The sequence below is a fragment of the Neoarius graeffei genome, chromosome 27, assembly GCF_027579695.1.
Source record: "Neoarius graeffei isolate fNeoGra1 chromosome 27, fNeoGra1.pri, whole genome shotgun sequence".
Taxonomy (NCBI): Eukaryota; Metazoa; Chordata; class Actinopteri; order Siluriformes; family Ariidae; genus Neoarius; species Neoarius graeffei.
The window spans coordinates 51,301,630-51,322,367 of NC_083595.1; the positions used below are offsets into that span (position 1 = coordinate 51,301,630).

Sequence of the window (20,738 nt, forward strand, 5' to 3'; positions counted from 1 at the left end):
TAAGTCACTTAAGTATTACTAGTACTGCACTGACCAGCCGATTATAGAATAGAATAGAATAAGGTAATTCCAGCTGTAATTCCAAATCGTCCGTTTTGTTTACCATGGATCTGGCGTTGGAGAGATAGAGGCTTAGCAGTGGAGGTTTGAGTAGCTGTTTTCTGAGCTTAGTCAACAGGCCGGCTCTACAGCCTCGCTTTTGCTTCCGCTCCCGGCGCCGCCTCCTTCGCTTTGCTTCCGATAACAATCCACGGAGACCCCGCTGGTCTCGCTATCTCGTCTGGAATGTTTTTTTTTTTCTCGTCCGGAATGTTGTGCATGCGATGGAAATCGCTACAAACCGTCATTTTCTGCTGGAAACCAATGTCCAGTAAGTCCATACGGTTGTAGTGGATATTGAAGTCCGGTACAGATGAACAACACGCAAAAATACACACAAAAAACATAAAAAACGTGCACAGGTAGGGAGAGCTTGTAGCCACAGCCGTTGTAGTAGAATTGTATATAATAGGGTTTTCCAGAAGAAAAGGTAGAAGTAGAAGCAGAAGTAGAAGGGGGAAATATGGCGTTTGACCGACAAGATGGTGTCTGTCACAATCTGGATCGGCTGTGACGTCACATGCAAGTGCTCCATAGATTGGTCCTGACAATACAACAGTCCCAGGATTGTTCTGATAACGTTTCTGGCTAAAACAGCACAGTAGTGATGCAGAGCATAATTTTGTATTTATTTACCTCCAGAAATGTTTTGTTGTTTCTATTTACCTTAAAATATGCGATTTGAGGAAAAGATTTACGAGAAGCTGTCCGAGAAGCACTTGATGCCTGCATTCTCCCAAAGTTAAAAGGAAAGCAGTGATATTAATGACTGGTGGTTTCGTCCTTGTGCCGAGAGCGACGCGTCGCCACTTATGGGCGACAATCAGCCTTAATGAACACACCCTGTGTTTAACGCATCACTGGCGAGTTTTGGGTTTGGAGCCATGACTCACTCGCTTCACTCATTTCATATATTTAACAGTTATTCCACGAAATCGAGTCGTACATGAGCTGATAGCCGGCAAGACACGTAGCACCGAGTTGTCTATAATCCATGTACGACAAGATTGAGTGGAATAACTGTTTTATTCTACCCACATTCACTGGATTTTGAGAAACAGAGCATTTTTATTTTATTTTTTGCAAATTTGATAAATAAAAACTTTATACAAAATGTCCGACAAAATCGTTTCCGCTTAGAATGTAAACAAACCGGCAAAAATGACAGGAGCAATGTGTGAAAAATGCGATAATAATAATTCTTGAAAAATAAAAACGATACATTCTTACTGTCAAATACTTTCATTCCATATTTTGTTGCTTTTTTTGGTATTTTGGGGGGTTTTGTTTTCGAGTAGAGTTTTTATTTCATCCTCGCTTGGTTCAGCAACACGCGCCGCCATTTTGTTTTTCTCTACTCACGGTATACGAGCTGATATCCTATTTGTAAGGTAGCCAATCAGAGGGCGCGATTGCTCATATCCAGTGAATGTGGATAGAATAAGAAGGAATAGCGGTACTCTGTGATGTAATTGTGTAGACACTGCAGAATCAATCAACACTGCTCCTGAATCGAATTGCAGAAAAAAAAAATTGAGTTCACAATTTTAATTTTATGTTCTATTTATAAACCCCTTCACTGTATCAGGCTTCTTATTCCTTTTCTACACATTTTATTTGCAACTTTGGTGCAAGTGGTTAGCGCTGTCGCCTCACAGCAAGAAGGTTCTGGGTTTGAACCCAGCGGCCGGCGAGGGCTAGTCTGGTTAACACCAGACCATATCACAAGTGAAATATGATCTGGAATCCGCCTATTGAATTTCTCGTAGGGGAGGTGTGGTTTACGATTGTCAACGGCCGTTTATTGGACGTTGCGAATGTCTATCATTTGGCGTATACGTAGCCCATGGCCAATCATGGCAGTTGTACCCGGTGACGTAGTTAGAGCGACGAAGAAAGACTATAACGCCAAACGCTGTTCTTTTTTTAAAACAAACTTTCGCTATAAACTATTCAGAACAGTGTCTAAAGCTTGATCGAAAGTTTGGTTCGTATCGCTCGCCGCCATGTTAAATGTGATCCGTAAACAGTCCCAAATAAACTACAAGCTTCCGTTTGTCGAGTAGTACGCGTCACCGTCTTTCCACCCCTCCCCACTCTCTGATTGGCTCCCTAACTCAGGCGAGCCTTTAGACCATAGTTTCCATGCTGTCTTTTCAGATTGGAACGATTGTGCAAAGCAGCATGGGATTTCCCAGGCTAGGCGAGGGCCTTTCTGTGCGGAGTTTGCATGTTCTCCCCATGTCTGCGTGGGTTTCCTCCGGGTGCTCCGGTTTCCCCCCACAGTCCAAAGACATGCACAGAGACTCAGATTGTTTTGCAGGTCAAGGGGCCCACAGGGCCCCTCCTGGGAAAAAACAGGGGCCCATTTCTACAATGGGGGGCCCAGTGATTATCCTTCAGTTGAAGCGAACCTAGTGAGCGAAGCGAGCCCAATGAACAGCTGAGGCAGGCCAGGGGCTGTTTTTTTCTTCTCAATTCTGTTTTTTTTAAATATTAGAAGCCATCTGAAGCAATGTAGATGACAAAAATCAATGCTTCAACCAAATATGTTGAGATATTGTTTAATCAGTGGCAATATTTTGGAATTCAACCACAGGCCACTATATATCACATCTATATTATCTCCTCTTTGTAAATTATAGCACAAGAATGGGTTTGTAGTAGTAGTCACCAGTGGTAGTGGCAGTGGTAGTAGTGGTTGCTGTTGTAGTTGTTGATGTTGCAGTAGTTGTTGTTGTAAATCTAGTATGACTAATTACCTTGGGTATCAGGGGTATCAGTTTTTTCAGGTGAATGTACTCTCTTTCTGCTGAAGAATGACAAAATAGATGTATTTTTCTTTTTTTTCTTATCCATGTTTTCTTGTCTCTTTCAAATATTCGTACATAGACCGTAAGACGCCACCTAGCGAAAGACTTGGATCAGGTTTTACTCGCTTGGGCGGCTACAAACGGGGCGGCATAAATCAGACCCTCCAGGATTTCGCGATGTTGTGATTTGCAACTTCAACGCAAATTCAATCAATCCCCGTGAATTCAGGGCGGTGTTGCAATTATATCCAATCACCGCAACTTTCCCGCAAATTTGACCAATTGTTGGTGTCGACAAACTACCTTCCGCCTTACTTCCAGTGTTGCCAGATTGGGCGGTTTCAAGTGCATTTTGGCAGGTTTTGAACATATTTTGGGCTGGAAAACGTCAGCAGTATCTGGCAACACTGCTTACTTCCGTGTATACGTTCAAGAGAAGCAGCATATGCGAGTCAGTGTTTCTGTAGGCTTAAATTCTGTTACTGAAAGTGTGTTATGTTTACAGTGAAGGACTGTGTGCACTTTACATTATTTTTTACTTAATACAAGAAATTAATGGACGCCAACATTTTTGCCAAAATGGTATTTTATTTTCCATTGTTTAGGCAGCTTCAGCATCATACTGTGAGATTCTGTTCAAATTGTTTTTTTTTCTTCTATGAAGCCTGAGCCATTTATTTTATTAGTTTATAATTATTGTTTAATTTAGTCTTCAGGAGAGACTGCCTGCACACAGTACTAGTATTAATAGTGTTTTTTTTTTTCTTACATGAAAGCTGAGGCATTTATATTATATTTTAAGGTAACTTCATGTTGTGCTGTGAGGTTCTCTGCACTTTAACTTTTGAACCAACAGGTGCATTTGGATAAGTAAAGCCTATTTTTCTGCATTTTTGTAGTCCTGGTAATCTTTTATATTGGTAAAGTTGTTTATAGGACCATTTCTCAGTGTCTGTTTTTTTTAATCAATAGTTTTTCAGGTGGTCGGGCCTTTGCCCATGGGGCCCGGCCGGGCTCAGCCCGAAGAGGCGACGTGGGCCCGACCTCCTGTGGGTTCACCACCCACAGAGGTAGCAGTAGGGGTTTGGTGCAGTGTGGATTGGGTGGCAGTCGAAGGCAGGGGCCTCGACGACCTGACCCCCGGACACAGCGGCTGGCTGTTGGGACATGGAATGTCACTTCGCTGGGGGGGAAGGAGCCTGAGCTTGTGCGGGAGGTTGAGAGGTACCGGCTAGAGATAGTCGGGCTCACCTCCACGCACAGCTTGGGCTCTGGAACCCAGCTCCTCGAGAGGGGCTGGACTTTCCACTTCTCTGGAGTCGCCCATGGTGAGCGGCGGCGGGCTGGTGTGGGCTTCCTTATAGCTCCCCAGCTCAGCCGCCATGTGTTGGAGTTTACCCCAGTGAACGAGAGGGTCGCCTCTCTGCGCCTTCGGATTGGGGAGAGGGCTCTTGCTGTTGTTTGTGCCTACGGGCCAAATAGCAGTATAGAGTATCCGGCCTTCTTGGAGTCCCTGGGAGAGGTACTGAGGGGTGCTCAGACTGGGGACTCCATTGTGCTACTGGGGGACTTCAATGCTCACGTGGGCGATGACAGTGACACCTGGAGGGGCGTGGTTGGGAGGAACGGCCTCCCCGATCTGAACCCGAGTGGTGTTTTGTTATTGGACTTCTGTGCTAGTCACAGTTTGTCCATAACGAACACCATGTTCGAGCATAGGGGTGTCCATAAGTGCACGTGGCACCAGGACACCTTAGGTCGGAGGTCGATGATCGACTTTGTAGTCGTGTCATCTGATCTCCGACCCTATGTCTTGGACACTCGGGTGAAGAGAGGGGCTGAGTTGTCAACTGATCACCACCTGGTGGTGAGTTGGATCCGCTGGCGGAGGAGGAAGCTGGACAGACCTGGCAGGCCCAAACGTATGGTGAGGGTCTGCTGGGAACGTCTGGCCGAGCACTCTGTTGGGGAGGTCTTTAACTCCCACCTCCGGGAGAGCTTTTCCCAGCTTCCGAGGGAGGCGGGGGACATTGAGTCTGAGTGGACCATGTTCTCTACCTCCATTGTGGACGCAGCTGTTCGGAGCTGTGGCCGCAAGGTCTCCGGTGCCTGTCGTGGCGGCAATCCCCGAACCCGGTGGTGGACACCGGAAGTAAGGGATGCCGTCAAGCTGAAGAAGGAGTCCTATCGGGCCATGTTGACCTCCGGGACTCCTGAGGCAGCCGACGGGTATCGGCAGGCCAGGCGTGCTGCAGCTCGGGCAGTTGCGGAGGCAAAAACTCGGAACTGGGAGGAGTTCGGGGAGGCCATGGAGAAGGACTATCGGTCGGCCTCGAAGAAATTCTGGCAAACCGTCCGGCGCCTCAGGAGGGGGAAGCAGTACTCTGCCAACACTGTTTACAGTGCGGGTGGGGAGCTGTTGACCTCGACTGGGGACATTGTCGGGCGGTGGAAGGAATACTTTGAGGATCTCCTCAATCCCACCGTCATGTCTTCCACTGAGGAGACTGAGGCTGATGACTCAGAGGTGGACTCGTCCATTACCCAAGCCGAAGTCACTGAGGTGGTTTGCAAGCTCCTCGGTGGCAGGGCACCGGGGGTGGATGAGATCCGCCCTGAGTATCTCAAGTCTCTGGATGTTGTGGGGCTGTCTTGGTTGACACGCCTCTGCAACATCGCGTGGCGGTCGGGGACAGTGCCTCTGGAGTGGCAGACTGGGGTGGTGGTCCCTCTTTTTAAGAAAGGGGACCGGAGAGTGTGCTCCAATTATAGGGGAATCACACTTCTCAGCCTCCCAGGGAAAGTTTACTCCAGGGTACTGGAGAGGAGAATTCGACCGATAGTCGAACCTCGGATCCAGGAGGAACAATGCGGTTTTCGTCCTGGTCGCGGAACACTGGACCAGCTCTATACCCTTCATAGGGTGCTCGAGGGTTCATGGGAGTTTGCCCAACCAGTCCACATGTGCTTTGTGGATCTGGAGAAGGCATTCGACCGTGTCCCCCGTGGTATTCTGTGGGGGGTGCTTCGGGAGTATGGGGTTCGGGGCTCTTTGCTAAGGGCTGTCCGGTCCCTGTACGAACGGAGCAGGAGTCTGGTTCGCATTGCCGGCAGTAAGTCAGACCTGTTCCCAGTGCATGTTGGACTCCGTCAGGGCTGCCCTTTGTCACCGGTTCTGTTCATAATTTTTATGGACAGAATTTCTAGGCGCAGCCAGGGGCCGGAAGGAATCCTGTTTGGGAACCACAGGATTTCATCTCTGCTTTTTGCGGATGATGTTGTCCTGTTGGCTTCTTCAAACCAGGACCTTCAGCATGCACTGGGGCGGTTTGCAGTCGAGTGTGAAGCGGCTGGGATGAGAATCAGCACCTCCAAGTCCGAGGCCATGGTTCTCGACCGGAAAAGGGTGGCTTGCCCTCTCCAGGTTGGTGGAGAAGTCCTGCCTCAAGTGGAGGAGTTTAAGTATCTCGGGATCTTGTTCACGAGTGAGGGAAGGATGGAGCGTGAGATCGACAGGCGGATCGGTGCAGCCTCCGCAGTGATGCGGTCGCTTTACCGGTCCGTCGTGGTGAAGAAGGAGCTGAGCCAAAAGGCGAAGCTCTCAATTTACCGGTCGATCTACGTTCCGACTCTCACCTATGGTCATGAGCTTTGGGTAATGACAGAAAGAACAAGATCGCGGATACAAGCGGCTGAAATGAGTTTCCTTCGCAGGGTGGCTGGGCGCTCCCTTAGAGATAGGGTGAGAAGCACAGTCACTCGGGAGGAGCTCGGAGTAGAGCCGCTGCTCCTCCACATCGAGAGGAACCAGCTGAGGTGGCTCGGGCATCTTTTTCGGATGCCTCCTGGACGCCTCCCTGGGGAGGTGTTCCAGGCATGTCCCCCCGGGAGGAGGCCCCGGGGAAGACCCAGGACACGCTGGAGGGACTATGTCTCTCGGCTGGCCTGGGAACGCCTCGGTGTTCTTCCCGAGGAGCTGGCCGAGGTGTCTGGGGAAAGGGAAGTTTGGGCTTCCATGCTTAGACTGCTGCCTCCGCGACCCGGTCCTGGATAAGCGGAAGAAGACGAGACGAGACGAGAATAGTTTTTCAGTAATAACTTAATATTTAACATATCACTCAATTTTAATCACAAAAAGAGAAAATCGCAACAATTCCTCGCAACTTTCACTTCCTCCCGCAATGTAATCGCAACAAAAACCTAAAAAACACCGCAACTTTCATCGCAATTTTTTGGAACCCCCCCCACAACATCAGACATTTTAGCCCGCAACAATCACAAAAAAGGCCCGCGGAATCCTGGGGGGACTGGTAAATACACGAACGGGTCCGACGTATATTCAATATGGCGGTGGTCAAAACAAATTCATCCGATGCTGAAATCTGTTGAATATCCAGATAATTATGTTGGAAGTTGCATATTTGTGCAAGATTTTCGATATTGAGACCATGAAGTCAAGTAATACGCCACGAAACGTTCCAAATAGGGTATAAAATGCTCGTGTCCATCTTGGCCCCTGCCCCTCTCGACAATGCGTTCATTATTCGAAATAGTGCGTCTTATGGCCCTTTTCCACTACCCTTTTTCAGCTCACTTCAGCTCGCTTCAGCTCACTCCAGCCCGACACGGCTCGCGTTTCGACTACCAAAGAACAGCACGACTCGGCTCGCTTCAGCCCTGCTTAGCACCCAAAACTCGCACCGTTTTGGAGTGGGGCTGAAGCGAGCCAAAGCGAGCCAAGTGAGGCTGTGGGCGTGAGCAGACACTCCCCTGTGCACTGATTGGTGAGGAGGAGTGTCCTCACATGCCCACACACGCCCCGCGAGCACGCTGGGATCTGTAAACACCGCAAACCCGGAAGAAGGAGAATTACGAATTACGAGAATTTCTGAAGCCTTATACGCTCTTGCCAGTATCTGTCCGCGTTGTCGGTGACAACAAGCCACAGCACCAAGACCAGCAACACTAACGACTCCATGTCCTCCATGTTTATTGTTTACTCTCCGGGTCGTGAGACTACCGCTTAAAAGATCACTGATGTCACTGTTTGCGCTGCGTAACGACATCACCTGACGTCCACCCACTTTCGCTAACTCCACCCAATGTGTCCACCCACTTCCAGCCAGCACGGTTCAGCGCGGTTGTAGTCGAAATGCAACTCCAACAGCCCCGCTCAGCCCGACTCAGCACGGCACGGCTCAGCCCGACTCAGCCGCGTTTGTAGTGGAAAAGCGGCATCAGACGCGGGCGTGCCAACAATCTGAGTCTCTGCATGCGGTTAGGTTAATATGGGACGGCCTTGGGCTGAGGTGCCCTTGAGCGAGGCACCGAACTCCCAACTGCTCCCCGGGCGCTGTTAGCATGGCTGCCCACTGCTCTGGGTATGTGTGTGTGTGCTCATTGCTCACGTGTGTGTGTTCACTGCTTCAGATGGGTTAAATGCAGAGAGGAATTTCACAAGTGTGTGATGAATAAAGTTGTGCTTTCTTTCTTTCGCAAAATATAGTCTACCTGGAAAGCTGCATTAGTTCTGAGAAGAAAGGAACTTTCCAAGACGGCATTTTTACCGTCTCTGACTCCGAGTCATTTCTTACCTTGATGGAACCGATATATTTTTTCAAAACGTTTCTGAATTTCTGCACAAACCATATTTCTGTACCCAGAGTCTGTGATTACTGGACTTTTTATATATTAAGAGGTAATAAATAAATAAATAAAATCAATCCTTAGTTTGAATTTATGGATTGTGTTCATTTGCTTTAAATGTTCAGCATCATCAGGAAACAGTTAATCATCTGAAAAATCAGGAAAACTCACCAAAATGCTGTCCACCTTCGACTGTACGGATTTGCTGTAGAAAAAAAAAAGACACAGGGAAAGAAAAACTATATTAGTAATGACACAAGTGTAACAGGAGAAACGCTTAAAGCTGTCTTTATTAATAAACCGGTGGCATGTGAAGTATGCTCCCAGCTGCCAATCTCGCTCTGGCCGAGTCACGGCGATATATAATCACAGGAACACATGCGGGAATAGAAAACGAGCCGCAAAGAAGAGCAACAAGAGCCAAGCAGTAACCCGGGACGAGGGCAGGAACCGGTACAAACTTGTATACAATCTATACACAGGATTAATATGGACTTGTGGTGATCTAAGACAGGTGGAGAACGAAGAGTCTACGGAGTGTATAGAAGGTTTACCAGGTCTGATGATGTAGTTAAAGAGTCACAAACATTTTCCAGCCCGGTTTGAGTGAAAAAAAAAAAAAAGAAAGCCTCCAGCCAACTAGATCATTTATACACATCAGTTTTGTTTATGTTACACAAGCTAACTGCACTAGCTAGAGATCCACTCACCACAGGCACCAACGATCTCTTCAACTTCCCTCCAAGCTTCGTTCTTCTGAAATGTCTTTATATGCGTTTACTGAGAGGATGTTTAAGATAGGATATGGTTTTCTGACAATTTTTGCGTCAAGCCAAAAATGAGAACAAGTTGCAGGTAAAGTTGGAAACGGAAAACCGAATTGTCGGAACAGACACACTGTAGTCTGGGGAACGGTCTGAGGAATCATTTGAACAAACTAATCATTTGGATTTGTTGCTTTATAGCAGTGTTTCTCAAATCACTGGGCCGTGAAGCGCCATCTACTGGGCCGCAAATTTTTTTTCAGGTTGAAGCTAATTTTTACTCGTGGTTGGGTACAATTGCTGGGTTGCATTCGATGTCACATCCGCCTCATTACGCTACGGTCACACTGCAGCTTGCGATGCTTTGCGATGGGTTATCGATGAAAATGAGGCATTTTGGTAGCGGTGCATGGCGATATACACGTGAGCTAAAGGTTGTGGTCACAGCACGCGAACACTTGACTGTCACGCCTTCGCGCACTTGAGTCTGTCGCAGCTCGAGTGGCCACACGCGCTCACGGAGCACACTGTGCGCGTGCTTGGGACCCGGTCATTATGGGAAACACGTGATACTGATTTGAGCACAATCAGCACGTGCAGATTCAGACGCTGTTTTCACAGAGGCATTGCGCAGTATCATCATCATTATCACGGTCACGTTTGTTTCTAGCCATGTTTATAACGCTGTTTAAATACTCTGCTTTCTGTTTTGCTCTCATTTTTGTGAATATCACGCCTGCTAATAAACACTCTTCTTTTTGTTTTTATTGCATTTTAGAAAATATCCCCACTTTTCTGGAAATGGGGTTTGCATATTTCCCCACTTATTCTATCCACATTCACGTGCTCTGCTTGGCTACTCTACTACTAGGATATCACCTCATATACCGTAAGTAGAAAAAAACAAAATGGCGGCGCACATCAAGTCAGATATATCACTTTATCATCAAGTATTTAAAAAAAACAGAAATAGCTCAGGGCGGCACGGTGGTGTAGTGGTTAGCGCTGTCGCCTCACAGCAAGAAGGTCCGGGTTCGAGCCCCGGGGCCGGCGAGGGCCTTTCTGTGCGGAGTTTGCATGTTCTCCCCGTGTCCGCGTGGGTTTCCTCCGGGTGCTCCGGTTTCCCCCACAGTCCAAAGACATGCAGGTTAGGTTAACTGGTGACTCTAAATTGACCGTAGGTGTGAGTGTGAATGGTTGTCTGTGTCTATGTGTCAGCCCTGTGATGACCTGGCGACTTGTCCAGGGTGTACCCCGCCTTTCACCCGTAGTCAGCTGGGATAGGATCCAGCTTGCCTGCGACCCTGTAGAACAGGATAAAGCGGCTACAGATAATGAGATGAGATATAGCTCAAAGAATATAGTCCCCCCCCCCAGTATCTCCTGTTCCACACTCCAGCCCAGTCGGTGGCGGTAATGCACCTTTAAGTTGGTTTGCCAACCGCCAAAAAACCATAAAGAAGAAGAAAATAATGGTGGCGCGTGTTACTGAACCAACCGAGGACGAAATAAAAACTACCCAAAAACAAAAAACTCCAAAAAATACAAAAAAAGGCAACAAAATATGGAAGGAAAGTATTTGATGGGAAGAATGTATCTTTTTTTATTTTTCAAGAATTATCACATTTTTCACAAATTGCTCCTGTCATTTCACCGGTTCGTTTACATTCTAAACAGAAATTATTTTATCGGACGATTTGTATATAAAGTTTTTATATTTGAATTTGCAAAAAATAAAAATGCTCCGTTTCTCAAAATCCAGTGAATGTGGATAGAATAAAACAGTTATTCCACTCAATCTCGTCGTACATGGATTACAAACAGCTCGGTGCTACGCGCCTCGTCAGCTATCAGCTCATGTACGACTCGATTTCGTGGAATAACTTAATTATACGTTAAATACTAAAAGGTACAAAAGATCCATATGATAGAAAATAAATAACTTAAACTTTCTGAAATCGGTCGAGAGTAAATCCTCTTGAATTAGAGTATCTAAATAAGAAATACTATTTTACTAAATGCCTGCATCTTTTTATTTGTAAAACATGAACAGGTAATCATCCTGAAATGAGAGGTGAACAATTTAACGAGCTGTTCCAGACAGGAAGTGCTCGTTAACAGACGGTGCAGCCAGGACACTAAAGTGACACGGTTTCTACAAGGACTGCTCCATGGAGTGTCCTCATCAAGGAGGGTGGCTTTCTTCAGGAATAATTCCTCTCTTCCTGAACAACAGAGTGATGTCATGTCTAATTTTAAGCAGAGCCTACACCCTTCAGGAGTGGACAAATCAGCAGCAAGGGGACACAGGAGGCTCCGCGGGGTAGTGCTCGCTTATTACTCGTCTCTGTTCACACCCATAATAACGCTGCAGTTGTTTAATGAGAGGGCTGTGGCGACAGGAGTGTTACTCTTCAAGCAGATGCAAAAATGACCATTTGACGAGACTCTTCAGTCTCAGAGTTCGGGGACAGAGGACAAAACTACAGCTGTGCTCTTATGGCTCTACCTGCCACGCCCTTACCCGTGTCATATGATCACTCTGTGGGTAAGGTGTTTGTTCAGGGAAAGCTATATATTTGGAGTTTGTTTCGGTTTACATTTCCCTTCAATATCCCTTTCTAATTGTTATTAATGTTTATATCATTAGCATTTTTTCCCAGCTTAAATTCACCTCCGTAAAACTGTAAGTCTCTGGTCTGCAGGCATGACACTTTCACCAACACTGCGGGGGGTTTTAAAGCATTTTTCACTGTTTTGTGTAGCGCTGGGTCTCACAGAAACAATGGCGACGCTGCTGATGTGGTTCATTTTCAAAACACTTTGAAGTTAATTACCCTCATTATGTCGGCACCGACCCGTCCTCTATCTCAGCCTCGCTCCTGCTTTTACGCCAATAAACAAAGCTGCACACACTTCCATGTCCATATATACAGACCTTATTACATCTCTTCTGAAGGATGTGACACGCTGTACACCAAAGACATGAAAATACAGTGTAGACTACAAAAAAACCTAAATACAGCAGTCTCACTAATACAATTACTATAAAAGAAAGAAAGAAAGAAAGAAAGAAAGAAAGAAAGAAAGAAAGAAAGAAAGAAAGGTAAATGTAGAATGAAATTTTAAAAAGAGAAGAAAAAGAAAGACAAAAAAACAAAAAAGCGACAAGATTAAATGTATTTAAAATTTAACAAAAGGTATAAATTTAATAGCAAAAGAAAGAACAGAAAAGATGAAAGAAAGAAGCTTAAAACAGACTTGAAGAGGAGAAAAAGAAAATGCAAACATGCAAAAGAAAGAAAGAACGAAAAAAGAAAAAGCAGTTCAGTGATGAATAAAATCAGTATTTGAGCTGTGACAGATGGAGGAGTTTAAAATGGTCTGTGTAGAGACGCACAGAGGTGTGTCGAGATACGTACAGGTATGTACAGGTGAGTAGAGATACGTAGAGGTGTGTAAAAAATGTGTAAAGGTGTGTAGAGATACGTACAGGTGAGTAGAGATGCGTAGAGGTGTGTAAAAAAATGTGTAGAGGTGTGTAGAGATACGTACAGGTATGTACAGGTGTGTTGAGATGTGCAGAGGTGTGTAGAGATGCACAGAGGCGCGTAAAAAAAGTGTGGGAGGTGTGTAGAAATGTGTAGAGGTGTGTAGAGATGTGCAGAGCAGGGCTTTACATTAGCCCCCGCCCACCCGCCAAATGCAGGTAAAATTCGGCTTTAGCGGGTAATAACTTTAGTCCCATTAGCCACTTTGGCGGGTGGTTTATTCTGTGGTACGACAATATATTTTAATTGTAGTTTTCACTGAAGGCATCTGATATAATAAACGCATTGCAATGTAATATTACGCGCCGACAACTCCCATGAGCACCTGCATAAACATTCTGACAACATGTTAGAATTGTTTAGAACGTCTCAGATAAAATCAGTGATGCGGTAACCTGCGGTTAATGAACGAAGCAACAAAGTTGCTGATGACTGACAAGCGCACTATGTGGCGGCGTATAGCTGGAGTTTCGAACCCTGCTGCTCAGGGAAAAAGGGGCAGAGATGATCAGGGCCAGAGCAGCTTTTTAAAATCACAGAGGTCTGTGATGCACAAAGCGCGCGCTGAAAAATGTTCGACATATTTAAATGAGAGGGTGAATTATACATCACACAAGAGATCTATTCCTGAAATTACTTTTAATGGTGTTTGAACTGAATATCGTCAGTTTTGAAAAAAAATAAATAAATCATGTATGTGGCAAAAGTAAGAATAGTTTAAGCTTGTTTAATGGTTTGATCTGGCCCAAGCAATGAGGACAAAACTGCGCTGCTTCAAAAATGTAAATTGAACAGCTTCATGAAAGTGCGCTCATGGTTACCATGGAAACCCCGTGTCTCCTGCACTGTGTTCCTCTGCCGAGTCGCGCGCTCATTCGCTTTTGTGTTCTTGGTCTCAGAGGCGCGCTCATGAAACAGACACAGAAGACAGAATCAACGTTTAATACCATTAACAATGCACTTTTTATAGAGACGTTTTAATGTTATTCTTTATTTTTTTTATCCAGTTGAATATTTAGCGTACAAATGTATTTTCAGCTCTTAAAAATGACCGAGGTCCGGACCGCGGGGGCCTCAGAGCTGGCTGCGGCCATGGAGATGAACAAGACGCTAATAGGAAGATAAGACAGTTCAATGACAAATGGAAGTGCGGGCGAGATCGGCTAGTTCATAGCAAAACCGAAAATACCCTGTACTGCGAAGACTGTAGAAAGTCTGGCAAAGACAGGCACCAGTAATTTTAAACTCGAAACTATAAAGGACCACGAAAAGTCAAATGCACACATCGGTACTATAACATCAAAACAGGCGAAGACGGCTGGTCACTACAGGACAGCATTGCTTTCAGTCCCTGGCTGTCATGAAGTCGGCTGAGCTGGAGAGGATGGAGCTGCTGTTTAGAAACGTTCACGCGATTGGAAAGAAGTTGATCCGCCCCAGCTATCAACTTACAGCCTGCTGGAAGCCTCAGGTCACGAAGACCATTTTTCATGGACCATTCAGACTCATCTGATGATGAATGTAATGAGGACATTTAATGTCTCTCTCTACACATGTTCACACACACACACACACACACACACACACACACACACACACACACACACTATTAATAGATAATAGATAATATACATAATACTTGATAATACACAGAATACTTGCGTATCAAAACATCAAATACTTTCCAGTGATAAATGTTTTGAATTGGACTTTTAATATTAGAATCAGTTCAGGTGTACTGAATGTTATTTTTCATATTATACGATATTTCATATTGTAAGGGGCTTGAATTTGAGTTCAATAAACAGAATACTCCGTTTATATTTTTGTCTGAACTGTTTGCATGTTTTCATATAGGGAGCGACCTTAACAGCACTGAATACTTGAGTGCTACTGTAGAGATACATTATACGCTGCCGTTCATAATTAAATCTAGATCTTCCGAACTTTAACGCATCATGGTGAAGAAAAAAACTGCGATTTCCTGGCAACAAAATTGTGGCTAGTGAAAAGGCTGAATGACTAGTGACTTGGGAAAACCACTAGCCACAGTGGCCGGTGAGCAAAAAAGTTATGTAAAGCCCTGGTGCACAGGTGTGTAGAGATGTGTAAAAAATGCGTAGAGGTGCATAAAAAAAAGTGTAGAGATGTGTAGAGGTGTGTAAAAAATGTGTAGAGATGCGTAGAGGTGTGTAAAAATGTGTAGAGACTAGGGCTGTAACGATACACCCAACTCACGATTCGATTCGTATCACGATTTTTGACCCACGATTCGATACGCCCACGATTTTTTTAAAAATGTTTTTTTAAAGTAGTAAATTTGACTATTAACATTTACTTACTTACATTAACTATTTAATAACAAATAATTCAGACCACTGCAGAGAATGAGTAATATGTATGCAAAAATGAACAAATGTATATCCAAAGACTGTTTTATTTCTCAAAATAATACTGTTGAGCCGGAAGCTCTGTTTTTTTCGGTTCTGAAAAAGTCATTTTTCCAAATCGTGTAAATCCGTTAAGATTTTTTTTTGGGGGGGGGGGGGGGGGGGGGGGGGGGCTCTCACTGTCTCACTCTCATAGGGCCAATGATTTTCTGTGATCGCGGAAAACAGATGGAAATTACGGAATTTTTATGGTGAAACATTGCTCGCGTGTCAAAATGTAACTGCCGCAGAAGGCTTCCGCCCAAGCAGACATGCCTTCAGTGTTGCCAGATATTGCTAACGTTTTCCACCCCAAAATATGTTCAAAACCAGCCAAAAAGCACCTAAACCCGCCCAATCTGGCAACACTGCATGCCTTTCCGGTCAAGTGATTGTGATTGGCTTGTGGCACACCTAGCCAGCCAATGAGCTGCTTGTTTACAGATTCGCTCCCCGCGTCGCAACCAGAATGGCGACCGCTTAAAAGAAATGAATGCTCTGCCAGTGGCGAGTGTGGACGTTGCGTGACTCGCAGAAGATTGTCACAGGTCGGCGAAAAAACGACTTACTAATAGATATAAAAAATAAAAGTAATTTAAGTAAGTTTAAAATGTAATTTAAATAAAAAGTAAAGTATTCATAAATTGAAGTTTGGAAGCGCCTCTGTTTTTGAGCTGAGGAGAAGTTTGAAAGGGTGTACCGCGATTCTGCCTTCTTGTATCGCGATACGGATCGTGGCTCTGCGTATCGCGATTTCGATACGCATATCGTTACAGCCCTAGTAGAGACATATAAAGGTGTGTACAGGTGTGTAAAAAATGTGTAGAGGTGTGTACAAGTGTGTATAGATGCATAGAGGTGTGTAGAGATGCGTTAAAAATATGTAGAGATGTGTAAAAAACGTGTAGAAGTGTGTAGAGACGTGTAGAGATATGCAGAGGTCTGTACAGGTGTGTAAAGGTGTGTAGATACATATCTCTGTCACCATACAACGGTTTAGAGATGCACAGAGTTGTGTAGAGACGTGTAGAGGTTAATCTGGGACGCTGCTTTGTCTTTTCCAGCGAGGTCTCCAGGACCATAAAGAACGCGCGGCGTGTCCCCTCGTCCCCCGGGGCAGACGCATCAGCGCGCCAAATATGAATCAGGGCTATCAATTAACACAGGGGCTTTAAGTGACCTTTAACTGCCCCCTGCACACGGCCACAAGTCCACTGGAGAGGCTCTCAAAGGCGACCATCAGATTTTATATTTAAAAAGCTGAAGTACCAAAAAGGCACCAAAATAATGAAGTTATAAAACAGAGTCACTACGGCATCACAGAATTCTGGAGGAAATAAATCTACAGGAAATGCTGCATTAAAGCACCACAGTACACAATACGCACAACACACACAGTACACAATACACACAACACACACAGTACACAATACACTCCTCCTAGAAGAGCGACAACAAATATTCAGTTCATTGTACATGCTGAGGCACAATTTCAACGTTCTGATCAAACACAATGTTTATTATTTCTGTTTCCAGTTGAAATAAATGTTGTGGTTTTGAGTATAAAGTACAGCGACGTGCCGTGTGATGATCCTGACGTCACAGAGTGAACGGAGTGTGTGCTGTCCTGTAAGCACTACACAGCTGTACGCTGGCAACATGTCTCGACATGTACAATCAGAGCTGCTGGTGGTGGTGGGGTCGGAGTCACGGCTGCAAAAATAACTACACAAGCACATTTTCAGCGCACAGTAAAAAGATGTGACAATGACTGGTCTGTTTAAACGACTGCTGTAATAATCACTGAAGCGCTGCGCACATATTTTTAATTAAAAACTTTTTTTTCCTCTGTATTTTGGCCTCCGGAAAAGGTTCCCAACAACTAATCATTCCTCACCATCATCATCATCATCATCGCTCCCAATGACCAGTCACTCATCAATGTTCCTAAGGTCCAATCACTGATCACTAGTGATCCCGACAACCAAAAGACACGCCCACACAGGTGAGGAACTGTCAAAGCTACCTTTCATTGCTTTTGTGTCTCATGTAATATTTCTATACTTTTTCATGGTAGATAATGCAAATAGCCCTCTGTAATCTTTAATCTTTCATTTGTCTAATTTTTATTTCAGTTTTATTTTGTTATCTGTATGACATTTTCTTGCTACTGTAATGTGAATTTCCCCGATGTGGGATCAATAAAGTGAATCTAATCTAATCTAATCTATCAAATGTACGTTTCTAAAATTGTCCACATCGCACCGTGAACCTGCACACACTCATAAGCCGTTATAAACGTGTTATGAACGTGCATTTAACAGGAAGAACAGTTTAATTAATGACACACACTTGACTCACGCTCACATTTTCAAATCACTGTTGCATTTTTTTAAAAATGCTTTCTATTTTGGTATAACACTTGTTTAATCTAATCTAGTGCAAGTGTCTTAAGATAAACCTTTCTTCATTAGCCATGCAAATGAGCATGACAAATCGATAAATATGCAAATAGGGTTATTCTACGTCATTTGGTGCCTTCTAGACTTTCATGTAGCATGTTTATCCATGCAAATGAGGATGATGAAACAATAAATACGCAAATATGGTGTTTTTATGTCATTTGGTGCTTTCTACACGTTCATGTAGCACGTTTAGCCATGCAAATGAGCATAACAAAACAGTAAATATGCAAATAGGGGATTTTCTACATCATTTGGTGCCTTCTACAATTGCATGTAGCATGTGTATCCATGCAAATGAGCATGACGAATTAATAAGTATGCAAATAGGGATTTTTACGTCATTTGGAGCCTTCTAGACTTTCATGTAGCATGTGTAGCCATGCAAATGAGTATGACGAATCAATAAATATGCAAATAGGTTTTTTCTACATCATTTGATGCCTTCTAGACTTTCATGTAGCATGTTTAGCCACGCAAATGAGCATGATGAATCAGTAAATATGCAAATAGGATGTTTTTACGTCATTTGGTGCCTTCTAGACTTTCATGTAGCATGTGTAGCCATGCAAATGAGCATGACGAATCAATAAATATGCAAATAGGTTTTTTCTACATCATTTGGTGCCTTCTAGACTTTCATGTAGCATTTGCATGTGTATCCATGCAAATGAGCATGATGAAACAGTAAATATGCAAATAGGATGTTTTCACGTAATTTGGTGCCTTCTAGACTTTCATGTAGCATGTGTATCCATGCAAATGAGCATGATGAATCAGTAAATATGTAAATAGGCTGTTTTTACATCATTTGGTGCCTTCTAGACTTTCATGTAGCATGTGTAGCCATGCAAATGAGTATGACAAATCAATAAATATGCAAATAGGTTTTTTCTACATCATTTGATGCCTTCTAGACTTTCATGTAGCATGTTTAGCCACGCAAATGAGCATGATGAATCAGTAAATATGCAAATAGGATGTTTTTACGTCATTTGGTGCCTTCTAGACTTTCATGTAGCATGTGTAGCCATGCAAATGAGCATGACGAATCAATAAATATGCAAATAGGTTTTTTCTACATCATTTGGTGCCTTCTAGACTTTCATGTAGCATTTGCATGTGTATCCATGCAAATGAGCATGATGAATCAGTAAATATGCAAATAGGATGTTTTCACGTAATTTGGTGCCTTCTAGACTTTCATGTAGCATGTGTATCCATGCAAATGAGCATGATGAATCAGTAAATATGTAAATAGGCTGTTTTTACATCATTTGGTGCCTTCTAGACTTTCATGTAGCATGTGTAGCCATGCAAATGAGTATGACAAATCAATAAATATGCAAATAGGTTTTTTCTACATCATTTGATGCCTTCTAGACTTTCATGTAGCATGTTTAGCCACGCAAATGAGCATGATGAATCAGTAAATATGCAAATAGGATGTTTTTACGTCATTTGGTGCCTTCTAGACTTTCATGTAGCATGTGTAGCCATGCAAATGAGCATGACGAATCAATAAATATGCAAATAGGTTTTTTCTACATCATTTGGTGCCTTCTAGACCTTCATGTAGCATTTGCATGTGTATCCATGCAAATGAGCATGATGAAACAGTAAATATGCAAATAGGATGTTTTCACGTAATTTGGTGCCTTCTAGACTTTCATGTAGCATGTGTATCCATGCAAATGAGCATGATGAATCAGTAAATATGTAAATAGGCTGTTTTTACATCATTTGGTGCCTTCTAGACTTTCATGTAGCATGTGTAGCCATGCAAATGAGTATGACAAATCAATAAATATGCAAATAGGTTTTTTCTACATCATTTGATGCCTTCTAGACTTTCATGTAGCATGTTTAGCCACGCAAATGAGCATGATGAATCAGTAAATATGCAAATAGGATGTTTTTACGTCATTTGGTGCCTTCTAGACTTTCATGTAGCATGTGTAGCCATGCAAATGAGCATGACGAATCAATAAATATGCAAATAGGTTTTTTCTACATCATTTGGTGCCTTCTAGACTTTCATGTAGCATTTGCATGTGTATCCATGCAAATGAGCATGATGAAACAGTAAATATGCAAATAGGATGTTTTCACGTAATTTGGTGCCTTCTAGACTTTCATGTAGCATGTGTAGCCATGCAAATGAGCATGACGAATCAGTAAATATGCAAATAGGCTGTTTTTACGTCATTTGGTGCCTTCTAGACTTTCATGTAGCATGTGTATCCATGCAAATGAGCATGACAAATCAATAAATATGCAAATAGGTTTTTTCTACATCATTTGGTGCCTTCTAGGCTTTCATGTAGCATGTGTAGCCATGCAAATGAGCATGACGAATCAGTAAATATGCAAATAGGTTTTTTCTACATCATTTGGTGCCTTCTAGACTTTCATGTAGCATGTGTAGCCATGCAAATGAGCATGACGAATCAGTAAATATGCAAATAGGCTGTTTTTACATCATTTGGTGCCTTCTAGACTTTCATGTAGCATGTGTATCCATGCAAATGAGCATGACAAATCAATAAATATGCAAATAGGTTTTTTCTACATCATTTGGTGCCTTCTAGGCTTTCATGTAGCATGTGTAGCCATGCAAATGAGCATGACGAATCAGTAAATATGCAAATAGGTTTTTTCTACATCATTTGGTGCCTTCTAGGCTTTCATGTAGCATGTGTAGCCATGCAAATGAGCATGACAAATCAATAAATATGCAAATAGGTTTTTTCTACATCATTTGGTGCCTTCTAGGCTTTCATGTAGCATGTGTAGCCATGCAAATGAGCATGACGAATCAGTAAATATGCAAATAGGCTGTTTTTACATCATTTGGTGCCTTCTAGACTTTCATGTAGCATGTGTATCCATGCAAATGAGCATGACAAATCAATAAATATGCAAATAGGTTTTTTCTACATCATTTGGTGCCTTCTAGGCTTTCATGTAGCAT

General features: G+C 43.6%; 1 protein-coding gene across 1 annotated transcript in view; it reads right to left on the reverse strand.

Moving 5' to 3' along the window:
* Positions 1 to 20,738, reverse strand: part of rfx7a (regulatory factor X7a) — a 56,933-nt gene that overhangs the window by 35,272 nt on the left and 923 nt on the right. The window contains exon 2 of the mRNA XM_060911747.1: positions 8,730 to 8,763. Within this exon, the coding sequence (XP_060767730.1) occupies positions 8,730 to 8,763 (34 nt within the window). The remainder of the gene's footprint in view (positions 1 to 8,729; positions 8,764 to 20,738) is intronic.